We start from the raw sequence: 27,122 nt of genomic DNA, 5'->3' as shown, positions 1-27,122 counted from the left end.
AAAAAAATTCTTTGAAAAAACTTTCTGGGCCTCAGGAGGATATAAAGTTAGGATAGGCTACAATAACATCGTAGTGTGTCTTCTGAGTGACGGTCCAACATCAGGTAGGCTAAATATAGGCTCTTTAAAGCTACACACAATTTGTAAATGTTATTGAAATAAACAGACAGCCGCATGTTTCCCTATTTTTCGGATTTTGGAAGATGCGTGATAAAAGTTGAAATTGTTGTCGTAAAGGCAAGAGCAACAGTAATTCAAATGTAGACTGGTCTGTCGGCGCCCTCCCTCTATGTCACATATAGCGAATATGTATTCGTGTACGCCACGCAGCGCCGCGTCAGACACGCTTCTGGTGTGCAAAGACACAGAAAACGCGACGCAGCCGCCATGCAGCTGACACGCAACAGAAACGCCACGCTCACGCCACGCAGCCAGTGTGTCTCCGGCTTAACGCTAACGCTACCTCCGCTCGAGTGGCCTGACTTCTACACCTATCCGATAGAGAAACCGAGCGTAAACAGAAACTGAGGGCGTATAAATCTATAACTATGTGCTGAATGGTCATGTAAAGACTTGTGTGTACGATCCGCAGTTCTGCCGAGCCAGCGCCGAGAAGACGACACTGTAAAGAGTGACATTACGGTGCAATTTTAATGATGTGAATATTTTCTAGAAATAAAGATTCCATTCATTTTTCATCGATTCTTGCACCCAACAACACAACAAGATGACATTTAATAATAATAATTTAAGCTCCTCATTATGTAGCCGAATCTGTGCTGGTTTGTATTGGCCGCCTCCAGTTGTCCGTTTGTTTTGCCTCCAGCTAGCGCCGTGGCGTAACTGTGACGTCGGCGCTAAAGGGGTCTATAGCGCTTTCACAATACACATCGCTTCAAAGCAGCTTTACAGAACATGCACGAGTCCACATTACTGTTATCGGAGGAAACTGTCCAAGTTATGTATTTCAGAATCAATGAATCATGGGAATACTTCAGAATCAGTAAAGCCTTAATGCATGAATATCATTAAAGACACAATTAACCCTGTAATGCCTGACATATGAAATAATAGTATTTTGAAATGGAAGTTTATTGGGCCTTTTAACAACATAATTAAAAATAAATCTAGTGCATATAAAAATAGTGCTGGGCATCCAAAATAAAAGTTTGAGTTTACATAATATATGTGTGTGTGCTGTGTATATATAAATACACACACATGCATGTATATATTTAAGATAAATTAGTTATTTATATATAATATAAATTATGTATACAAATATATACATGCAAATATTTCTTAAATATATACATGCATGTGTGTGTGTGTGTGTGTGTGTATTTATATATACACAGTACACACATATATATTATGCAAACACAAACTTTTATTTTGGATGTGATTAATGGCGATTAATGGTTGCCCAGCACTATTATATTTATATGGCCCAAAACTAAGATGAGATTCTGATGCTTGTGATGTAAATCAATGAGATCTTTATAACAGTATAGCAGACACTGACATAAAATCATATAAAATCACTCTCGTCACTCTATATCTGCCAATAATGTCTTAGTAAGATCATATTTAATAGTTTTGAAACATTTGCAATACAACGATGATTGAGAGATGAAAAAATAAACGTGATCAAAAGCCTTATGATCATATTTGATGCATGATTTAAAAAAAAACGATGTGTGGATAATCAAGTAAACCGAAGCTGCTTTACTCTGAAATAATACTGACAATATGAAAGTTATTCTTATGTTTCCTTGATATAAATCAGTGCAGATTCGACAGCAGAAACACACGAGCTGAAGGAGGACGATTGTACAATTACACTAAAAGACTTTCACTTGATAAAAGAGTCTAAACTCTCAGTCAGAGACAGAAGGGATGGAGGAGATTGTGTGCGACAGGTTTATTGATCATGTTAGAGGCCGTAGAAATGTGCGTATCTAATATGATATACAGTAGCTTTACAGGGTTAGCTTCTGCTCCAGTGCGGCCGCTATCTTTAGTCATGTCTTTATGTGTGTGTGTGTGCGTGTGCGTGTGTGTGTGTGTGTGTGTGTGCGTGTGTGTGTGCGCGTGCCTATGTATGCATGCATTTGTATATGTGTGTGCGTGCATGAAAAAAAGTGTCCTAAATGAAAACTGTGCAACCCAATGTCACAAAAAAGACTTGTATATTTGAAGAGTTTGGTTCCAAAACGCAATAAATCCATTTAGATTAATTTGAGTAAAAATGTGTTTTCTTTACCAAGAAAGTGGAAAGATGAAAACCACTATTTTCTGTTTCAATCTTTCACATAGCATTTGAAGGTCATAATAACAACAAAAATTAAAACACAGGTTTTGATTTTCAAAGATTTATTATAAAAACGGATTATTTTTCCCCCCAAAATGCAATAAAACCATTGAATCAATATAAAAGTCGTTTTTTCTCATATTGAAGCTGTTGAAAATACACAACAACGTAAGTTTATTAGTATAATATTTTTATTAAGAACTGTAAAGAAGATTGAAAACATCTGTCCTCCTCCTCGAGTGCCTCATCTTCTTAATCTCCTCCCGTAAATGATTCGATTTCGATGCCTTATGTTTCTCACCCACCGCAGAAACAACCTCAGGTTCATCAATGCCCTGAGAATTATTCTTTTTTTTGTTTGTTTGTTGATCGAAAAGTACAAAATAGATCAGAAAAACTAGGAAGCCGGGTGTGTTTAAGGCGCTGCCGTTACTGTTTACATTGCGTGGAATGGTGCGTTGTGATTGGTTGAGAGTGGAATGGTGCGTTGTGATTGGTTGAGAGTGGAATGGTGCGTTGTGATTGGTTGAGAGTGGAATGGTGCGTTGTGATTGGTTGAGAGTGGAATGGTGCGTTGTGATTGGTTGAGAGTGGAATGGTGCGTTGTGATTGGTTGAGAGTGGAATGGTGCGTTGTGATTGGTTGAGAGTGGAATGGTGCGTTGTGATTGGTTGAGAGTGGAATGGTGCGTTGTGATTGGTTGAGAGTGGAATGGTGCGTTGTGATTGGTTGAGAGTGGAATGGTGCGTTGTGATTGGTTGAGAGCGGATATATCGCATTCTGCAGAGAAGAGAGACTGGCGTTTGTCGCGGTTTGGAAAGAAAGGGAGAAAACATGACAGAATAACACGGCGGATATCGCATTTTACTTAAAATTAAACATTGACTTTTCAATACCAACCAGATACAATACTGATTTTTGCAGTAACTAATTTTTTTTTTTAAATGCCATTTATCGCGTTTTGGAACCAAACTCTTCATATGTATTACAGTTCATTTTTCAACTTTAAAGTGTTAGTTTCTTTCCTTCGTGATTTTTCTGTTTCTAAATAAAAATCAGTAAATTTATTCTCGTTTTTTTTGTTTTTTTTTACAAACTCACCACACACAGTAATGGTCAATAACTGTAATTTGTTGAAAGCTATTTTTTTGTTCTGCAAAAGATGACACCTTGCACATGAAGATGGCACATTGTTTTAGAATTTTACAGTCAAAAAACCTAAATATGTGAAAAACACCTATTTTAGCTTCAGGGTCTAAAGGGTTAAAAAAATATATATATATATATAATTATTTTCCTTTATCCTCGCTTGTCTGGCTTATGCTACTCTAAGCAACGCCTGAACTGTATTTTGAGCACCTCTTGCGTTGTTTTTGCCTCTTCACGATGACCCGCTTGCTGTATTCCTCATTTGTTAGTCGCTTTGGACAACGGCGTCTGCTAAATGTAAATGCTTCTGTTTTGCAGTGACTGAGATGGATTGTCGTACCTTTGCGAGGAGATCCCTGAGGGGAGCCGGTGGGACTGGAGTGCAGGGACGAGGCGGTGGACGGGTCTTCGGCTCTCTTCACGCTCGCGTCATCGGCTCTCTTCAGCGTCTGAGGCGAGCTGGGACCTGGAGGAAGGAAGGAAACTCACCGATCTCAGATAGAAATCACAAAGTGCTTTAAAAAGAACACAGATAACACTATCAGAGCTAAAAACAAAAACTAAAAGCTTGTCTAAATAAAAGATGTCACTGACGTACGACTGTCTCACTAAACCAGACGCTTCTTATGAAGAAAGGCTAGGTAAAATAAGTCAATATTATACATTATACCAGTCTCGAGTCGCACGGGTGTGTCTGTGGCAATAGCCAACAATACATTGTATGGGTCAAAATGATCGATTTTTCTTTTATACCAAAAATCATTAGGATATTAAGTGAAGCTCATGTTCCATGAAGATATTTTGTACATTTCCTACCGTAAATATATCAAAAATGTATTTTTGTGAGTGAATGCGGCTCAATCGCCAACATAAATGCACAACTTTAAAGGAGATTTTCTAAATGTTTACATTATTTTTGCACCCTCAGATTTTCAATAGTAGTATCTCTGCCAAATATTGCCCTATCCTAACACACCATACACCAACGGAAAGCTGATTTATTCAGCTTTCAGATCATGGTGCATAAATCTCAATTTAAAAAAAGTCTACTCTGGTTTTGTGCTTGAGGGTCACATATGTAAAATGATGGAATTGTGTGTGAGGACCCAAAATAAAAAAATTCATCTTTGATCTGGAATTTTTGGATATATGGACTGGAAACAAGAGAAAAATACTAAGTAAGAAAAGCATTTTTTGCAGTGCAGATGTTTCTAATGAAAAAAGGCTAGATAAAATAAGTCAAAATTATGTCTGTAAAATGATGGCAATGTGTGTGAGGACCACGGGTCACGTACTGAAGGAGGCGCTCAGGTCTTTAGCGAGGCTCTTCTTGCGCAGCGGGTACAGGCTGACGGGAGGAACCTGGAGCACCTGAGACACACGGCTCTGAGGCCTGGAGGACGACACACCCGAGCGCAGCGACACCGGAGACATGTCCGGCTTAGCGGAGCGCCGCTCGTTCAGGCTCTTCGACACTGCGGGAACACACACACACACACACACACACACACACACACAACATCAGGAACTGAGTTTAAGTGACAGATCATCATAGTGTTCTTCGACACTGCAGGAACACACACACACACACACACACACACACACACACACACACACACACACACACACACACACACACACACACACACACACACACACACACACACACACACACACACACACACACACACACACAACATCAGGAACTGAGTTTAAGTGACAGATCATCATAGTGTTCTTCAACACTGCAGGAACACACACACACACACACACACACACACACACACACACACACACACACACACACACACACACAACATCAGGAACTGAGTTTAAGTGACAGATCATCATAGTGTTCTTCAACACTGCAGGAACACACACACACACACACACACACACACACACACACACACACAACATCAGGAACTGAGTTTAAGTGACAGATCATCATAGTGTTCTTCGACACAGCAGGAACACACACACACACACACACACACACACACACACACACACACACACACACACACAACATCAGGAACTGAGTTTGAGTGACAGATCATCATAGTGTTCTTCAACACAGCAGGAACACACACACACACACACACACACACACACACACACAACATCAGGAACTGAGTTTAAGTGACAGATCATCATAGTGTTCTTCAACACAGCAGGAACACACACACACACACACACACACACACACACACAACAACATCAGGAACTGAGTTTAAGTGACAGATCATCATAGTGTTCTTCGACACAGCAGGAACACACACACACACACACACACACACACACACAACATCAGGAACTGAGTTTAAGTGACAGATCATCATAGTGTTCTTCAACACAGCAGGAACACACACACACACACACACACACACACACACACACACAACAACATCAGGAACTGAGTTTAAGTGACAGATCATCATAGTGTTCTTCGACACTGCAGGAACACACACACACACACACACACACACACACACACAACATCAGGAACTGAGTTTGAGTGACAGATCATCATAGTGTTCTTCGACACTGCAGGAACACACACACACACACACACACACACACACACACAACAACATCAGGAACTGAGTTTGAGTGACAGATCATCATAGTGTTCTTCGACACTGCAGGAACACACACACACACACACACACACACACACACACACACACACAACATCAGGAACTGAGTTTGAGTGACAGATCATCATAGTGTTCTTCGACACTGCAGGAACACACACACACACACACACACACACACACACACACAACATCAGGAACTGAGTTTAAGTGACAGATCATCATAGTGTTCTTCGACACAGCAGGAACACACACACACACACACACACACACACACACACACACACACACACACACACACACACACAACATCAGGAACTGAGTTTAAGTGACAGATCATCATAGTGTTCTTCAACACTGCAGGAACACACACACACACACACACACACACACACACACACACACACACACACACACACAACATCAGGAACTGAGTTTAAGTGACAGATCATCATAGTGTTCTTCGACACAACAGGAACACACACACACACACACACACACACACACACACACAACATCAGGAACTGAGTTTAAGTGACAGATCATCATAGTGTTCTTCAACACTGCAGGAACACACACACACACACACACACAACATCAGGAACTGAGTTTAAGTGACAGATCATCATAGTGTTCTTCGACACAGCAGGAACACACACACACACACACACACACACACAACATCAGGAACTGAGTTTAAGTGACAGATCATCATAGTGTTCTTCAACACAGCAGGAACACACACACACACACACACACACACGCACACACACACACACACACAACAACATCAGGAACTGAGTTTGAGTGACAGATCATCATAGTGTTCTTCAACACTGCAGGAACACACACACACACACACACACACACACACACACACACACACAACAACATCAGGAACTGAGTTTGAGTGACAGATCATCATAGTGTTCTTCGACACAGCAGGAACACACACACACACACACACACACACACAACATCAGGAACTGAGTTTAAGTGACAGATCATCATAGTGTTCTTCAACACAGCAGGAACACACACACACACACACACACACACACACACACACACACACACACACACACACACACACACACACACAACAACATCAGGAACTGAGTTTGAGTGACAGATCATCATAGTGTTCTTCGACACTGCAGGAACACACACACACACACACACACACACACACACACACAACATCAGGAACTGAGTTTAAGTGACAGATCATCATAGTGCTCTATAATTTTAACATACGCAACTTTTGATTTTAATAATATATTAGTAAATGTTGAAATAAACAATAAATGCTGTAGAAATATTGTTATTGCTAGTTCAGGTTAACTAATGTAGAGATAACAAACCGTATTGTAAAGTGTTAAACTTGCAGTGTTGGATGGAAACAGAGCTGCTGACATTCATCCATTAGTGCTAAACACGAGGCTATGGTAACTCTCCACAGTCTGAGCTGAACTAAAAGGACCAGATCGTTTCAATAAGCCATTATCATCACAAACATGAACACAACTAGAGCTACTGAGCTCTTCTACTAATCAGCTGAATCACAGCATCAGGAAAATCAAGCAATATTATTCAATATTACATCTAGCACTTTCCCTTCCGCCCACCAGATGGCAGTGACCAGCCGTGTGACATCGGGGCCGGCTGCACAAACCTAGCCACTAGACTGTGTCTAAAAAACTCATTTGGCCAACTAGAAATTAGTCAAGAGGTAATCAGTCTTACTTTTCTGATTCAAATTAGGCTGATCTCCCGCTTTATGTAACTGACTTTAAAAAGTTAGCACCAGTCTTGAAGAAAAATTTAGACGACTAACTTTTAAGACTAGTCTAAGCTGTTTATGCTAACGGCCTCTGGACAGCTGGAGTAGCAGGAACAGTAACTGGGGGCTTTCACACCGGAGGAACCTTTCCTAGATCCTACCATAGATCTCCATAATAAAGGCTAGATGTCTCGTCCGCGCTGCCGGCCAATGGAGGTCGACGTCCACACTGGCGGCCATCTTGCCACAGGCAGCTCGCTCACTCGTAACATTGTGTTTTAATGGTGCATGTACTTTTTAAATAACCATAACTTGCTCAATTTTCAACCGATTTTCAAACGGTTTGGTTTGTTATAAACGTCAGAGATGTAGTTATGACACTGCACACTTGTGAATAATAAGTGTATCAATAAACAATCATTCAGAATTACAGCCACGTTAATAACGTTTGTAAGAAACCAAACCGTTTGTAAATCCGTCAAGATTTCAACGAGATAAGAGTATTTGTGTTCGTGCTGATCACTCATCTTACATCAGGCACCACAGAGCCCGCCAGAACGCTTGCCTGTGACAAGATGGCCGCCGGTGATGACGATAGAGACTCCGCCGTGAGACATCTAGCCTTTATTATGGATATATCTATGGTTCCCACGACTATTGGTGGAAGTCCACGGATGTTGGCGCGTTCGCACCGCAGGAACTGGGAACGATTTGAGCTCTAGGAACTCCTTTGAGGAACTAATTTACTCGTCCTTCAGAGTCGGTCTAGACCAGCGCTATAGGAGCTACAGTGGCGTTAGTGTTCTCTGATTGGCCGAATGCACGTGAAACACCAGCACCCGCCATTTAAAAAAAGCTGTGTAAACACACAGATTATAGCCTATATATTTACTCCACAAACTAACTCTACGAACATGTAAAACAGGGATAGATGGACGTCTCAAGCTTTACACTGAGGAGAAACTCCAACACAACTCTGAGGAGACCGAGAGAATCATGATGATGTGTTTCTGCTCAGCAACACTGGATATCAACACACGGCATACGATAATAACTCTTCATCACTGTCGACTATCTGTGTATTAATTCTAGTGTGGATTTTTCAACAATATTCACACATGACAGTAAAATATGGCATTCTGAGTCAATAAACTGCAGTATTTCCTCTCTCAATCTGTAGAAAATGTGGTTAACACTCAGTCACGCTTGAAAATATACCGTGAAACCGGTCTTATTTAGAAAAATACACTGATACAAATGTTTGCCGCTCATTCGCACAACAAGTGTTTGGAGGTTCGAGAACACAAACCTTTTTTAAAACGTTACCATAAACGTAAAAATGTCGTTTTAGTCACACTTTAGATTCTATTTGTGTGAAACTTAATGTGCTGCTGTCTTAACCAGGTCTCTGGACGAAGAGATAGCGATATCTCCTGGTTCAGAAAGTCTGCTTCTACATCACCCTGAAGCGGTTTGGCAAGCATTTTTAACTTATTCATTTCCAGGATATGAATTGTTGATATCAAGAATTGATTTCTTACTAGTAGAAATATAATTTTTGATATCAATAATTACATTGTTACTAGTAAAAATGCGAATTCCTGATATCAATAATTAAATTGTCACTAGTTAAAATGTCTATTCTTGATATCAACAACTGAATTGCTACTAGTAAAAAATTTCATTTTTCATATCTGAAAATGTATTTCTGATATCAATAATATTTCAGATATCTAAAATGGCTTTCTTACTAGTAACAATCACATTCATGATATCAGAAATGAACATTGTCTCTAGTGAAAACTGAATTATTGATATCAGAAATGAACATTGTTACTAGTAGCATTTCAATTGTTGATATCAAGAATAGAAATTTCAATTGTTATCATTTGGATCATCATTTGTTAGTCATTTGGACCTAGAACCGTTTGGGTCCCATTGAAGTCCATTATATGGAGAAACATCCTGGAATGTTTTCATCAAAAACCTTAAAGACATGGACATCTTGGATGACATGGGGGTGAGTAAATTATCAGCAAACGTTTTTTTTAAAGTAAACTAATCCTTTAACTAGGGAAAATGTAATTGTTGATATCAAGGATTCATATCCTGGAAATGAATGAACGTTAAAACGGCTTGCCATAGAAGGGGTTTATTCTGAGATAACAACCGCCTCGATGTACACTATCCCGCTCGTTAGACGGATGCTTGTCACGTGAGTAGTAAGTGAGGAGACGCACGCGTGCTGTAGGCCGGCTCGCACTGCAGAGACAGCATCTGGAGCTTGTCCTCGTCCTCCTCCACCTCCTGGTGTGCCAGATACTGCTTCACCCGCCGGGACATCTGCGCGTCCTCGTACAGCTTCCTGGCGTTGAGCAGAGAGCTGCGCCGCACTCGCTTCTTGTGGCCCGCCTGCACCTCCAGCAGGTTCGAGTTAGTGCTGGCCTGACTCAGAGACCTGAGGGAGAGCGAGACACAACATCACTGCCACTCCACGGGCACACGGGAAGACATTCACAAACAGAAGAAGAACATCCAGTCAAGTCGCCTTCATTTATACAGCGCTTTAACAATATAGAGTTTCACAGCAGCTTTACAGTGATAACAGGAGATTACAGTAACAGAGATAGTTTAGGCTTTACAGCAGCTCTAGAATAAAGTTATTGTCCAGATAAAGTTAGTTTTCATTGATTCACTTGTGTTGTAAAGATCATTAGTTATTAACTTAGGGGGCGCTAACACGGCACCGCTCTACTGAAAACCATTAAAGGGATAGTTCACCCTAAAATGCAAACTCTGTCAGTAATTACTCGCCCTCATGTTTTTCAACCCCGTAAGACTTTCGTTCATCTTCACGACACAAATTAAGATATTTGTGATTAAATCTGAGAGCTGGATCACTCCTCCATAGGCTTCAGAAAAGTTATTAAAGACATCGTTAAAATAGTCCGAGTGACTACAGCGGCTCAATCTTAAGGCCTGTTCACACCGGGACGAATTTCACGCGCGATGTTCGCCGACGTTTAACGCCTCGTGACTAAACAAAGGGCGCCAATGTGAGTGTGCACACCGACGCGAAAAACGCCACGCGTAAAAGCGCCATTTTTTTAAAAACGCCTCGGGTTCGTTTTTTCGGGTTTGACGCGCCGCGCCAAAAACGATCCGACCAATGAGATTGGAGCTTTTGCTCACGTGTCTGGAGCTTCTGAAGTTACAGTAAAACACACCTTGGGGGCGCTCAAACACAAAACGGTCTTGCTGAGCACACACACGTAACGACGAAGAAGATATACGCCAAGTAGCGTCTACACTGCCGAGGAGAAATAAGACGAGGAAGACGTAAGGCCAGATGAATGTAGAGCCGCTGGTCTCGTTGGTGTCGGAACATAAAGAACTATATGACAAACGCCACAGCGACTACAACATGGGACTATTTCTGTTTTACTTTAAGCGCCATCTAATGTCAGGGAATGAATTGGCATGTTCACTCGGCTCAACGTCAGCGAAAACCGCTTGGGTGTTAACACAAAAAACGCGTTGAAAAACGCTGGCGAATAACGCGCGCCGATATTCGTCCCGGTGTGTACGAGCCTTTAAGTTTATCAAGCGAGGAGAATACTCTCTGTGCGCAAAAAACAAACAAAAATAAAGACTTTATTCAACTCTTCATTTCCTTCTCTGTGGGCCTCGAGTGAGTTCTCGTTGTGTAACAGCGCAGCGCTTCTGGGTACATCACACGCATCACACACACATCACACACATGACCAGCGTCGGCCAATAGTGAGCCTGCGTGTGACGTACACAGAAGCGCTGCGCTGTTACACTACGAGAACTCACTCGAGGCCCACAGAGAAGGAAATGAAGAGTTGAATAAAGTCGTTATTTTTGTTTGTTTTTTGCGCACAGAAAGTATTCTCGTCGCTTGATAAACTTAAGATTGAGCCGCTGTAGTCACTCGGACTATTTTAACGATGTCTTTAATAACTTTTCTGAAGCCTATGGAGGAGTGATCCAGCTCTCAGATTTAATCAGAAATATCTTAATTTGTGTTCTGAAGATGAACAAAAGTCTTACGGGGTTGAACAACATGAGGGAGAGTAATTACTGACAGAGTTTACATTTTGGGGTGAACTATCCCTTTAAATGTGTTCTGTCCGTTCATTCACACGACAACAGTGTTTGTGCTCGAGAACGCAAACCTCGAAGAAAAAAAATTGTGAAAAAAAAGAGAAAACGTTATCATCTCCGTGCAAACTTCAATAACGTGAGTCTGTGAGAGCGCTGACGGCGTGCACATGCGTATCACGTGTTTAGTCTATAGATATGCGCGTGTGGTGCGTGTAGTCTTTCTTTACAAACTGACCTCAACAAATAACCTGAATCTACAAAAGTGTACTGGTTTCACAGATAAACGAGACTTGATGCATTTCTTCTGGTCTTGCAAATGTGAACCATGGAAACTCATATTTGTGAATCTTGTTTTTCAATTCCTGAAATAGTTTTATGTTTGGAGAAGTGTCTTATATGTACACTACAATTTAAAGGTTTGGGGTAGGACTTTTTTTCAAAGAAATTGATACTTTTATTGTTCAAAAGTGATGTTTAATATAATTTATATTTCAAATAAATGCTGTTCTTTTGAACTTTCTATTCATCAAAGAATCCTGAAAGTAATATGTATCACGGTTTTCACAAAAAATTTGAAACTTTGATAATAATGAGAAATGTTTCTTGAGCATCAGATCCTCATATTAGAGTGATTTCTGAAGGATCATGTGACACTGAAGCCTGGAGTCAAATTCAGCTTTGATCACAGGAATTAATTACACTTTACTATATATCCACATAGAAAACTGCTGATCTACAATATTTCACTGTTTTTACTGTATTTCTGATCAAATAGCCTTGGTGACTTTCTTTCAGGACATGTTTTGGAAGTATGTGATGTCATGAAATTTCTATTTGTGAAAGTCCTTCCATTTATTTGTAAATATGAAACGTTAAACATAAACCTCATTTATCTGGCAGTCTGAGCAAACGGCCATGCAACGCATTCAGCTCCATTAATGCAACAACAAAACAGAGAATAAATAGATGTAAACAGACGAGCATGATGGGTTACATGAAGATGAGAGGTTTAGAGGATGAGGAGTGAAGGAAGAGTTGGTGTGTCCAGTGAACGGTCAGGACATGCAGGACAGCACACTTACCCTAAACTCTTCCACCGCTTCTTTCTGTAAGCAGAGCCCACGAGAGGCAGAAGACAGGAGAAGAGAAAGACACACTCAGACAGACAGAAAACACCACCAGCACCACAGACAGAGAAATCCCCTGATGTACCGCCATCACACACTGATATGTGGAAGCTTGTTTCGCCACAGAATGAAAAAGAAAAAAAGGTAATTGCGACTTTTTATCTCACAATTCGGACTTTTTATTTCACAATTGCGAGTTTACATCTCGCAATTCTGAATTGCGTGATATAAAGTTGCAATTGCGTGTTATAAAGTCAGAATTGCGAGATATAGTCAGAATTGATTGATATAAAGTCGCAATTGCAGGTTATAAAGTCAGAATTGCGAGATGTAAACTCGCAATTGTGAGATAAAAAGTCGCAATTGCAGGTTATAAAGTCAGAATTGCGTAAAAAATAAAGTCGCAATTACGTGTTATAAAGTCAGAATTGCGAGATATAAAGTCAGAATTGATTGATATAAAGTCGCAATTGCAGGTTATAAAATCAGAATTGCGTGAAATAAAGTCGCAATTGCGTGTTATAAAGTCAGAATTGCGAGATATAAAGTCAGAATTGCGTGATATAAAGTTGCAATTGCGTGTTATAAAGTCAGAATTGCGAGATATAAAGTCAGAATTGCGTGATATAAAGTTGCAATTGCGTGTTATAAAGTCAGAATTGCGAGATATAAAGTCAGAATTGATTGATATAAAGTCGCAATTGCAGGTTATAAAGTCAGAATTGCGTAAAAAATAAAGTCGCAATTGCGTGTTATAAAGTCAGAATTGCGAGATATAAAGTCAGAATTGATTGATATAAAGTTGCAATTGCGTGTTATAAAGTCAGAATTGCGAGATATAAAGTCAGAATTGATTGATATAAAGTCGCAATTGCAGGTTATAAAGTCAGAATTGCGTAAAAAATAAAGTCGCAATTGCGTGTTATAAAGTCAGAATTGATTGATATAAAGTCGCAAATGCAGGTTATAAAGTCAGAATTGCGAGATATATAGTCAGAATTGATTGATATAAAGTCGCAATTGCAGGTTATAAAGTCAGAATTGCGAGATGTAAACTCGCAATTGTGAGATAAAAAGTCGCAATTGCGTGTTATAAAGTCAGAATTGATTGATATAAAGTCGCAATTGCAGGTTATTAAGTCAGAATTGCGTAAAAAATAAAGTCGCAATTGCGATATATAAAGTCAGAATTGATTGATATAAAGTCGCAATTGCAGGTTATAAAGTCAGAATTGCGAGATATAAAGTCAGAATTGATTGATATAAAGTCGCAATTGCAGGTTATAAAATCAGAATTGCGTGAAATAAAGTCGCAATTGCGTGTTATAAAGTCAGAATTGCGAGATATAAAGTCAGAATTGCGTGATATAAAGTTGCAATTGCGTGTTATAAAGTCAGAATTGCGAGATATAAAGTCAGAATTGCGTGATATAAAGTTGCAATTGCGTGTTATAAAGTCAGAATTGGGAGATATAAAGTCAGAATTGATTGATATAAAGTCGCAATTGCAGGTTATAAAGTCAGAATTGCGTAAAAAATAAAGTCGCAATTGCGTGTTATAAAGTCAGAATTGCGAGATATAAAGTCAGAATTGATTGATATAAAGTCGCAATTGCGTGTTATAAAGTCAGAATTGCGAGATATAAAGTCAGAATTGATTGATATAAAGTCGCAATTGCAGGTTATAAAGTCAGAATTGCGAGATATAAAGTCAGAATTGCGAGATAAAACATCGCAATTATTATTTATTTATTTTATTCAGTGGCGGAAACAAGCTTCCATACTGATAGAGCTCCACCCATTCATCAGACGTTTAATCGGCATCAGTAACCGATTGCTGGAATAATCGGTTATCGGTAAAAATCCATACCGATAGTTTTTAAATAAACAAATTTCGAAATAAAACTATCACTAGCCGCGTTTCCATTACACTTAAAAATTGCACAGATTGAAAATACACCCAATGGAAACATTTCACATCGCAAAAACTCCCATATAAAATATATATAAAGTTCGCATGAGGTGGTTTTTCAGGCGGTTCGAAAAGGGAATATTTCGCAAAACTGCATTGGAAACAGTTTTTGCACATTTACAGTCACCTGACGTAAATGGAGAGCTGTGTTTGGACAGAAGACGAGACAGAGTTCTTCATTAAACTCATAAAAGACTAAATAATTATACTGGATTCTAAACCACTAAGAAATGCCTTATCTAGAGAGTCTTATCTAGACAATCCATCGCTCATTTGATAAAAAATGTAACATTTATATACTTTTTAACCACAGATGCTGGTCTTGCACTAGCTGTGATGCGATCAGGTTGAAAGGTCACGCGTGTTCTGGTTTATAAATGTAGAATAGGGCGAACAACTTAATCTCATTTTCTCCTCCAACTTCAAAATCGTCCGACATCGTTGTTTTACCTTATATTAAATTTTTTTTTTTTTTTTTAAACGCCGTTCGACTTAGTCTTTGCATGTTCGATTTGTAAACACTAAGTCGGTTCTTCAGCCTGTTTTGCTGAAGTGTGTTTTCTGTAACTGCTAATGCTCTTTTTACACACACACTGAACAACATGAAGCATTGCTTGGTCACTGGTTGAGCTAAACTGGTATTATCTAATTGTGTAGTTAAATTTAACAGCTGAGAGATATTCAACATAATTCATGTGTGAGAGTCTAACAGAAGGACGGACAAAACCAGTGAAATATCCACTGAGTTCTGCTCATACTTTATTACCATTTTCTAAACTATAGCGAATAAACTGTGATAATGTGAGAAATGTTGATGTCTGAATACATTTTCTTTTTCACAATAAGTGCAGGAATCAGTTTTGATTTTCAGTGGACGTTTAGTGTGTGTGTGTGTGTGTGTGTGTGTGTGTGTGTGTGTGTGTGTGTGTATTCACCTCTGTCTGAACATGAGTGCCGGGTCCATGTTGGCTGATGTCATGCGCACAACGTTTCGGATCTCCTTGGCGATCATTCGCAACTTTTCGAAATTGACCAGGCCATCAACACTCGAATCGTTCCCTGAGCAAGACAATTGGACAGTTCAAGACCCTGACATGTGAAACCCACTACTAATGTTTACAGGCTATTTAAATAATAATCATAATTTCAAAATAAATGTCATAAATCAGTACAAATCAATTACATGTATTTGCTTAAAAATAATGAACATGGTTAAAATGTGGAACAAGTTAAAATGACAAGAGTCAAAACAAGATGTGTGAGAATGAAACAAATTGGATTTATTGATGATAATATGATGATATATAAATACATTTTTCAATCAAATTGTCCAGGCCATCATCATTCGAGTCGCTCCCGGAGCAAGATAAGAGAAGAGGCCAGTTTAAGGACCCGACTCGTGTCTAATGCTAACAGGCGTGTGTGTGACCTTGACCCGCTGACCTTCGTGCAGGAACGTGAGGTCCTTCTTGACCACAGGGAACAGGGGGATGATGGGAGGCTGCACGCTCTGGCTGCTCAGGATGTTGCGATATTTGGCCATGTTTCGTGACGGGTCGAAGATGTCCTGCAGATCGCGGAACAGCTTCTCGTACTTGCTGGGCAGTTTCTCCCACGTGCTCCTCAACCGAGCCACTGACGCCAGATTAAGACCACTGAAGAGCACAGAAGACACAGCGCATGAGCATCCGCCGCCCTGCTCGTACACTCACACACGCTCACAACACACACTCACACGCCGAGTGCAGAACATGCACGATCTTTGACCTCTTCAGTGTCGCGCCCCCTTTTTTTGAATAGACATGAAAATGCACAATCCGAACTTAAATGGTTGTAATTCAAGAATGCTTGGGAATATAGATGTAAGATTGGTCTAGTTTAAGAGAAGACATTTGGCAGATTTTTGTAGAAGTTGAAAGTGAAACAGAAAAAAAAGTTATAGAAGTTTGAGTTTATGAAAATGTAAACATTTAATTTTTCATATTTTACATAAAATATATTTTTTCAAAACCTGGTGGGCTCTATAAATGCAAGAACATCAAAGGCAAAACTCTGAACAAGTTGTGTTTCAAATTTTAGGTTGATATCTCAAAAGATGAGCTTTCAGTGAGAGTGTGTGTGTGTGTGTGCGCAGAACACAGAACGCTTCCACTAGGGCACAACCAGACTCCATTACTGCCCATATCAGGGCGCCGCCATCTCCATATGTGTTTGAGTGATCTGAACCATTATTTCCACAATTTTCATACAATTTATGAAGTAGGCATCCTATTCAGAAGTAGTAAGGGAAGTAGAAGGGAGACTAAAACTCACACACTGCACCTTTAATATAAAGTGGGACCTTAATTTCTTATAATCATTGAGAAACTCAGCTCGAGAGCTGACAGCCCGAGCGAAAGGCGGACTCACCTGATGATGGCAAACATGGAGTTGAAGTTCTTGCACTCGCGGCAGTGCAGGGCGATCTTGATGAAGTGCTTGATGGTCTTCATGCGCTTGAGCGCGTTGGCCTCGCGGAGGATCTCAGTGGCCACCCAGAACGTCTCCTGGTTGATGATGTCTTCGAACTGCTTCAGATGTTGGCCACCGCCCGGGTCCAGCTTGAACAGGTCGTCCACGTACTCGGTGGACTCGATGTTCCTGAACAGGCCGAAGTCCCTCATGGAGAGCTGAGCCGCCACCTCCACGGTGCTGAGCTGAAGCAGCCCGATCTGACTCTCCCGCAGGAGGTCCTGGGCGTCTTCATCCGAGCACAGCGTCTCCGTCTCCATGTTGTTCTTCAGGTAGTACCTGGGCAAACACACCAATCACGGGATTACTGGATAGTAGGGGTGTGACGATACCCTCATGTGCTTGGTAATACTCTAAGAGGTCTAGAACAAATTTATCAATGCATGGCTTCGCTTCAGGCCTTTATTAACCCTGCACTTTTATGATGGACAGATGCACTTTTATGATGGATAGATGCACTTTTATGATGGATAGATGCACTTTTATGATGGACAGATGCACTTTTATGATGGATAGATGCACTTTTATGATGGATAGATGCACTTTTATGATGGACAGATGCACTTTTATGATGGACAGATGCACTTTTATGATGGATAGATGCACTTTTATGATGGATAGATGCACTTTTATGATGGATAGATGCACTTTTATGATGGATAGATGCACTTTTATGATGGATAGATGCACTTTTATGATGGATAGATGCACTTTTATGATGGACAGATGCACTTTTATGATGGACAGATGCACTTTTATGATGGACAGATGCACTTTTATGATGGACAGATGCACTTTTATGATGGACAGATGCACTTTTATGATGGATAGATGCACTTTTATGATGGATAGATGCACTTTTATGATGGACAGATGCACTTTTATGATGGATAGATGCACTTTTATGATGGATAGATGCACTTTTATGATGGACAGATGCACTTTTATGATGGACAGATGCACTTTTATGATGGATAGATGCACTTTTATGATGGATAGATGCACTTTTATGATGGATAGATGCACTTTTATGATGGATAGATGCACTTTTATGATGGATAGATGCACTTTTATGATGGATAGATGCACTTTTATGATGGACAGATGCACTTTTATGATGGACAGATGCACTTTTATGATGGACAGATGCACTTTTATGATGGATAGATGCACTTTTATGATGGATAGATGCACTTTTATGATGGATAGATGCACTTTTATGATGGACAGATGCACTTTTATGATGGACAGATGCACTTTTATGATGGATAGATGCACTTTTATGATGGATAGATGCACTTTTATGATGGATAGATGCACTTTTATGATGGACAGATGCACTTTTATGATGGACAGATGCACTTTTATGATGGACAGATGCACTTTTATGATGGATAGATGCACTTTTATGATGGATAGATGCACTTTTATGATGGATAGATGCACTTTTATGATGGACAGATGCACTTTTATGATGGACAGATGCACTTTTATGATGGACAGATGCACTTTTATGATGGATAGATGCACTTTTATGATGGATAGATGCACTTTTATGATGGATAGATGCACTTTTATGATGGATAGATGCACTTTAAAGGTGCCATGTGGAATGTCTGCCAAAAAATAAATTCATACTCCACATATTCCATACCAGATGGGGGCAGTACACCTCCAGAAAGTTGGCCTACTCTAGTCTGTTTTTTAGTTTCGGGTTGTTAATCTTCTAAAACCGTCAAATCGTCCGCTTTGTCCCGCCAAAGCCTATTTTGATCGGTGAGTGATGTAGAATATAATGACTGCTGCGCTTGACAGGGCGCATAACGAGCAGAGAGAGAGAGAGAGCCCCGGCCGCGCGCGCGCACTCTCACGTCTTCAAACAACACGAGCGCAGTCCTCCTGCTCTCTCTCTCCCTCGCGCATATTAATCAAATCAATTGACACGATAGTAAGACCGCAGTTCATTTGGAGATTTTTAGAGATTAGAGACTCAACGAACAACATCTCAACACTAAATTATAAAGGCCGGTCTCATATAGACGCTATTGACAGGTTCAAGTTCAAGTACGCCCACAAGCCGTGCGAGTTATTCGTGTACTGCAGTTTGGCTGGTGGTTATGTATGTTGCCCGCATACCGCCTCCCATGGCCGAAACTGGTATTATGACACCAGTCGGGCCGGCGCTAGTAATTTAGCATGCTTATTTAGGTTTATATCTCAGCAGCACTATAACTTGTCAATTTTTTAATGACATCATTGCACTTATTTCTTCTCATTCTTTTGATGCGTGTAGCTCATTTTTTGGATAATTTTACCTATATTTTTACACAGGGCACCTTTAATGATGGATAGATGCACTTTTATGATGGACAGATGCACTTTTATGATGGACAGATGCACTTTTATGATGGACAGATGCACTTTTATGATGGACAGATGCACTTTTATGATGGACAGATGCACTTTTATGATGGATAGATGCACTTTTATGATGGATAGATGCACTTTTATGATGGATAGATGCACTTTTATGATGGATAGATGCACTTTAAAGGTGCCATGTGGAATGTCTGCCAAAAAATAAATTCATACTCCACATATTCCATACCAGATGGGGGCAGTACACCTCCAGAAAGTTGGCCTACTCTAGTCTGTTTTTTAGTTTCGGGTTGTTAATCTTCTAAAACCGTCAAATCGTCCGCTTTGTCCCGCCAAAGCCTATTTTGATCGGTGAGTGATGTAGAATATAATGACTGCTGCGCTTGACAGGGCGCATAACGAGCAGAGAGAGAGAGAGAGCCCCGGCCGCGCGCGCGCACTCTCACGTCTTCAAACAACACGAGCGCAGTCCTCCTGCTCTCTCTCTCCCTCGCGCATATTAATCAAATCAATTGACACGATAGTAAGACCGCAGTTCATTTGGAGATTTTTAGAGATTAGAGACTCAACGAACAACATCTCAACACTAAATTATAAAGGCCGGTCTCATATAGACGCTATTGACAGGTTCAAGTTCAAGTACGCCCACAAGCCGTGCGAGTTATTCGTGTACTGCAGTTTGGCTGGTGGTTATGTATGTTGCCCGCATACCGCCTCCCATGGCCGAAACTGGTATTATGACACCAGTCGGGCCGGCGCTAGTAATTTAGCATGCTTATTTAGGTTTATATCTCAGCAGCACTATAACTTGTCAATTTTTTAATGACATCATTGCACTTATTTCTTCTCATTCTTTTGATGCGTGTAGCTCATTTTTTGGATAATTTTACCTATATTTTTACACAGGGCACCTTTAATGATGGATAGATGCACTTTTATGATGGACAGATGCACTTTTATGATGGACAGATGCACTTTTATGATGGATAGATGCACTTTTATCATGGACAGATGCACTTTTATGATGGACAGATGCACTTTTATGATGGATAGATGCACTTTTATGATGGATAGATGCACTTTTATGATGGATAGATACACTTTTATCATGGATAGATGCACTTTTATGATGGATAGATACACTTTTATGATGGATAGATGCACTTTTATCATGGATAGATGCACTTTTATGATGGATAGATGCACTTTTATGATGGATAGATGCACTTTTATCATGGACAGATGCACTTTTATGATGGACAGATGCACTTTTATGATGGATAGATGCACTTTTATGATGGATAGATGCACTTTTATGATGGATAGATACACTTTTATCATGGATAGATGCACTTTTATCATGGATAGATGCACTTTTATGATGGATAGATGCACTTTTATGATGGACAGATGCACTTTTATGATGGACAGATGCACTTTTATGATGGATAGATGCACTTTTATGATGGATAGATGCACTTTTATGATGGATAGATGCACTTTTATGATGGATAGATGCACTTTTATGATGGACAGATGCACTTTTATGATGGATAGATGCACTTTTATGATGGATAGATGCACTTTTATGATGGATAGATGCACTTTTATGATGGACAGATGCACTTTTATGATGGATAGATGCACTTTTATGATGGATAGATGCACTTTTATGATGGATAGATGCACTTTTATGATGGACAGATGCACTTTTATGATGGATAGATGCACTTTTATGATGGATAGATGCACTTTTATGATGGACAGATGCACTTTTATGATGGATAGATGCACTTTTATGATGGATAGATGCACTTTTATCATGGACAGATGCACTTTTATGATGGACAGATGCACTTTTATGATGGATAGATGCACTTTTATGATGGATAGATGCACTTTTATCATGGACAGATGCACTTTTATGATGGACAGATGCACTTTTATGATGGATAGATGCACTTTTATGATGGATAGATGCACTTTTATCATGGATAGATGCACTTTTATGATGGATAGATGCACTTTTATGATGGACAGATGCACTTTTATGATGGATAGATGCACTTTTATGATGGATAGATGCACTTTTATCATGGATAGATGCACTTTTATGATGGATAGATGCACGATGCACTTTTATCATGGATAGATGCACTTTTATGATGGATAGATGCACTTTTATGATGGATAGATGCACTTTTATGATGGATAGATACACTTTTATCATGGATAGATGCACTTTTATGATGGATAGATGCACTTTTATCATGGATAGATGCACTTTTATCATGGATAGATGCACTTTTATCATGGATAGATGCACTTTAATGTTGGATAGATGCACTTTTATGATGGATAGATGCACTTTTATGATGGATAGATGCACATTATGGTGGACAGATGCACTTTTATGATGGATAGATGCACTTTTATGATGGATAGATGCACTTTTATGATGGATAGATGCACTTTTATGATGGATAGATGCACTTTTGTGGTGGACAGATGCACTTTTATGATGGATATATGCACATTATGGTGGACAGATGCACTTTTATGATGGATATATGCACTTTTATGATGGACAGATGCACTTTTATGATGGATAGATGCACTTTTATGATGGATAGATGCACTTTTATCATGGATAGATGCACTTTTATCATGGATAGATGCACTTGGACAGATGCACTTTTATGATGGATAGATGCACTTTTATGATGGATAGATGCACTTTTATGATGGATAGATGCACTTTAATGATGGACAGATGCACTTTTATGATGTATAGATGCACTTTTATCATGGATAGATGCACTTTTATCATGGATAGATGCACTTTTATGATGGATAGATGCACGATGCACTTTTATCATGGATAGATGCACTTTTATGATGGATAGATGCACTTTTATGATGGATAGATGCACTTTTATGATGGATAGATACACTTTTATCATGGATAGATGCACTTTTATGATGGATAGATGCACTTTTATCATGGATAGATGCACTTTTATCATGGATAGATGCACTTTAATGTTGGATAGATGCACTTTTATGATGGATAGATGCACTTTTATGATGGATAGATGCACTTTTATGATGGATAGATGCACTTTTATGATGGATAGATGCACTTTTGTGGTGGACAGATGCACTTTTATGATGGATATATGCACATTATGGTGGACAGATGCACTTTTATGATGGATATATGCACTTTTATGATGGACAGATGCACTTTTATGATGGATAGATGCACTTTTATGATGGATAGATGCACTTTTATCATGGATAGATGCACTTTTATCATGGATAGATGCACTTGGACAGATGCACTTTTATGATGGATAGATGCACTTTTATGATGGATAGATGCACTTTTATGATGGATAGATGCACTTTAATGATGGACAGATGCACTTTTATGATAAATTGATGCACTTTTATGATGGATAGATGCACTTTTATGATGGACAGATGCACTTTTATGATGGACAGATGCACTTTTATGATGGATAGATGCACTTTTATGATGGACAGATGCACTTTTATGATGGATAGATGCACTTTTATGATGGACAGATGCACTTTTATGATGGATAGATGCACTTTTATGATGGACAGATGCACTTTTATGATGGATAGATGCACTTTTATGGACTTCAAAACAGAAACAACCATTCACTACCATTAAATCTAAGAAGAGCCAGGACATTTTTTAACATAACTGATTGTATTCGTCTGAATAAAGAAAGTCATATACACCTTGGATGACTTGAGGGTGAGTAAATCATGGGCTAATTTAAATTTTTGGGTGAACTATCGCTTTAATGATGTTGGTTCTGCTCTTACCTGCCGTTGAGTTGGATGCGGTCTGCTAGTTTTGAGAGCTGGTCCGGCAGTCGGCGCTGTTTAATGACCCCTTCAGGACTAACAGAGACCTCACACAGCGAGTAGGTCTCCGAAGCTGCGATGAGGCCGAACTCGCTCACTACATGCGAGACGACGTCTTTGGCTGTGGTGTCTTTACTGATGATGATATAGCAGCTCTGCTGGTCCGCCTTGAACACGCGGATCACCTGATCGGGAATGTCTGTAACCCGCAAGAGGAAGGAGATGCAGTTAAACACACAACCGGTGAAACCATTCGAAATAAAGGTCAATGGTGAGATGTTTGGCTCAGATTTGGAAAACAAGGCAATGGCTCAAACCCTATTCGGTAACACTTTACTTGAAGGGGTGTGCATAAGACTGACATGACACCTTCATAATCATGACAGGACACATGTCATGAATGTCTCATTTCTTATGACAACTTGACATAAACCAATACATCATAACCTGTCAGTGTCTTGGTAATGACAACTTGACATTACCAAGACAACATAAATTGTCATAAATATGTCATAAACATGACATAGCAGATTAATTATTAAACTTAAGAAAGCACTTAGCTTTATGGGTTAACATTACATTAAACTGTCATGTGGTTGGTTTTGACATTGGCTGTCATGACGCCATTATAACATTTTAATGACAAGTTCAATTTGTACCACTGTAGTCGAGGTCAAGAAAAATATTCATGACACAGTTATAATGCCTCACGACAGCCAATGTCAACACCAACCACCTGACAGTATAATGTAATGTTAACCCATAAAGCTAAGTGCTTTCTTAAGTTTGATAATTAATCTGCTAAGTCATGTTTATGACATATTTATGACAGGTTGTGTTGTCTTCGTAATGTCAAGTTGTCATGGCAAAGACACTGACAGGTTATGATGTATTGGTTTATGTCAAGGTGTCATAACAAAGACATCTCAAACAATGTCATATTTGCATTAAAAATGTCATAATTGAGCGAATGACACTTAATGACAGTTGCCATAAACATGCATAAAACCTCCTTCAAAACATGTGTCATGTCATGATTATGAAGGTGTCATGTCAGTCTTATGCACACCCCTTCAAGTAAAGTGTTACCCACTATTCCATCATCCAGATGATTCAAATGACAGAAATCTCTTTCAGGTTTCATTAACATCTTCACTTGTGTTTCAAAGAAGAACGAAAGTCCAATGGGTGTGGAACACAATCCACATTAATGACGGCGTTTTCACATGCTTTTTTGTCGAGTGTAAATCATTTCATGCCACGAACTCATAACCACATGCAGTGTTGGGGGAAAGATACTTTGAAAAGTAATGCATTACAATATTGCGTTACTCCCTTAAAAAGTAACTAATTGCGTTACTTAGTTATATTACTTTGGTGTTACTTTTTCTAACCTGGGCTGGGCTTGTTTGTTTTTTTATAACAAAAAAGTTATATTTTTGGGCCAATATAAACCAAAATTTAAATAATAAGGCTGAAGGAAATGCTAATTCACACGTGTCCAGTAGAGGGCGCCGCTCACAAACCTGCCTTTCTGGAACACAGAAGAATAGGATGCAGGAGAAGAAAGTTCAACACTTCACCAATACAAACACAAAATAGAAAGTTTTTTTGCTTATGGTTTAATTGAATCATCGAAGATCAGCAGCAAGTACATTGGTCAATAAAGTGAGATTAAATGCATACAAATATTTGTTTTATTTAACATATTTAATTATTGGAGGTTTGCGTATTATTCAGATTTTGCATTTCACTGATTCTATTCAGTTTGAAAAATACTGAATCTTTTTTTGTGCAAGTGAGATTAGTCAATGCATACTCACATTTAGTCTAGAACTACAATAACCATCATGTTCACACACACTTACAGTTTTCCTCAACATGAGGACAGGAGAGCTGTCAGTCAATAAATGTGAAAACGTAACTTGCGTTACTTATTTGAAAAAGTAACTCAAATATTTTGCTGTAAATTTGAAAGTTCCTTGAAAAAAGTAATCGGATTACTTAAAGGGGTGGTATAATGGTATAAAGATGTAAAATAAGTCTCTGATGTCCCCAGAGTGTGTGTGTGTGTGTGAAGTTTTAGCTCAAAATACCCCACAGATATTTTATATAGCATGTTAAAATTGTCACTTTTTGAGGGTGAGCAAAAACGCGCCATTTTTGTGTGTGTGTGTGTCCCTTTAAATGCAAATGAGCTGCTGCTCTCGGCACAGGGGGCGGAGCTTCAAGAGCTGGTGTCCTTTTACCTCACACACACATGCACTGAACCTTTCAATGTTTATGTTCAAACCGGAGTCAGACAAATATGGAGAGACTCAAGAAGAAGTGACGACATGTAGAAGCAACAGGACGTTTCTGAACGTTTAATTGATGAATTTATGTATCTTATGTGTAGTTATCTTCTAGTCATTGATTAGCATATTCTGTCATGATAATCTATGAATCGTGTTCTGGGGGGGCGGGGTTTATGTAAATGTTAGGGTTTGTGATGTCACTAACCCAGGAGGAAGCTCATGTAGTTCTACCAGCCGTTTGTTGTAGTTCTTAAAAAACAATTTCTGTAAAAGCAAATCTCTCCCTTTGCTTTGAGCTCAAACAGCAACATTACACACAAACTACAGCTAGAAAAGTGAAATCATAATCAACCGCCCCTTTAACTCAAGTTACTTGTAATGAGTTACTCCCAACACTGACCACATGCAATGAAGTTCAAAACAGCATACAGGAGTTACACGAGTGAAGAGGAAAAGAGTGCATGACGTGTACAGTGTACTTACAGTAGAAACCAGCCACTGGTGGAGCCAAGAAACACACAGAAAGCAAAGACAGACAGAGAGAGAGAGATAACACATGACACCAGTGGAGACATCACATCTAATGTAAAGATGTCCTCCTCATTATAAACATCTCCAGATCCTCCTGAAACCAGCCGTGTGCTTTCGCTTCACACAACCCAGAGCTGAGGTTTCAGAAAGGAAACATTTACTGGAATCCTTCTGAACATCCTCATATAGTCTAACTACATCTATCTAAATGTAGAACGTTTTCTGAGCTTGAAATGAGGAGAAATAAACCGCTTCAGCTTCACTCGTACACAGAAGAAACCCTCTATTCAGTATACCTTTAAAAAGAGTGCATAAAACGGATATCATACACTTTAAACGGATGTGAACGGACAGAAATAATTTAAAACAAATTAATGTTATTACAGTTAAAATTTATATTAACGTTTTTATAACGATATAAATAACATTGA

At 39.3% G+C, this 27,122-nt stretch overlaps 1 protein-coding gene across 13 annotated transcripts in view; it reads right to left on the bottom strand.

The window, feature by feature from the left end:
- The window catches only part of rapgef6 (Rap guanine nucleotide exchange factor (GEF) 6), a 177,236-nt gene that overhangs the window by 13,147 nt on the left and 136,967 nt on the right, over window positions 1-27,122 (bottom strand). For 7 of the 13 annotated variants that reach the window (XM_056242775.1, XM_056242780.1, XM_056242769.1 and 4 more), the window contains 9 exons: window positions 26,644-26,658; window positions 23,822-24,062; window positions 17,480-17,860; window positions 16,514-16,725; window positions 16,006-16,129; window positions 13,054-13,077; window positions 10,084-10,301; window positions 4,759-4,938; window positions 3,804-3,929 (listed from right to left, as the gene is read on the bottom strand). In XM_056242775.1, the coding sequence (XP_056098750.1) occupies window positions 3,804-3,929; window positions 4,759-4,938; window positions 10,084-10,301; window positions 13,054-13,077; window positions 16,006-16,129; window positions 16,514-16,725; window positions 17,480-17,860; window positions 23,822-24,062; window positions 26,644-26,658 (1,521 nt within the window). The remainder of the gene's footprint in view (window positions 1-3,803; window positions 3,930-4,758; window positions 4,939-10,083; window positions 10,302-13,053; window positions 13,078-16,005; window positions 16,130-16,513; window positions 16,726-17,479; window positions 17,861-23,821; window positions 24,063-26,643; window positions 26,659-27,122) is intronic. The other 6 variants (XM_056242782.1, XM_056242771.1, XM_056242778.1 and 3 more) reach the window with 3 other exon arrangements.

The sequence above is a fragment of the Rhinichthys klamathensis genome, unplaced genomic scaffold (assembly GCF_029890125.1).
Source record: "Rhinichthys klamathensis goyatoka isolate OS25496 unplaced genomic scaffold, OSU_Roscu_1.1 h1tg000750l_1, whole genome shotgun sequence".
Classification (NCBI taxonomy): Eukaryota; Metazoa; Chordata; class Actinopteri; order Cypriniformes; family Leuciscidae; genus Rhinichthys; species Rhinichthys klamathensis.
Note: the sequence above shows the minus strand (reverse complement) of the source record. Positions and strands in the feature narration are given on the sequence as shown.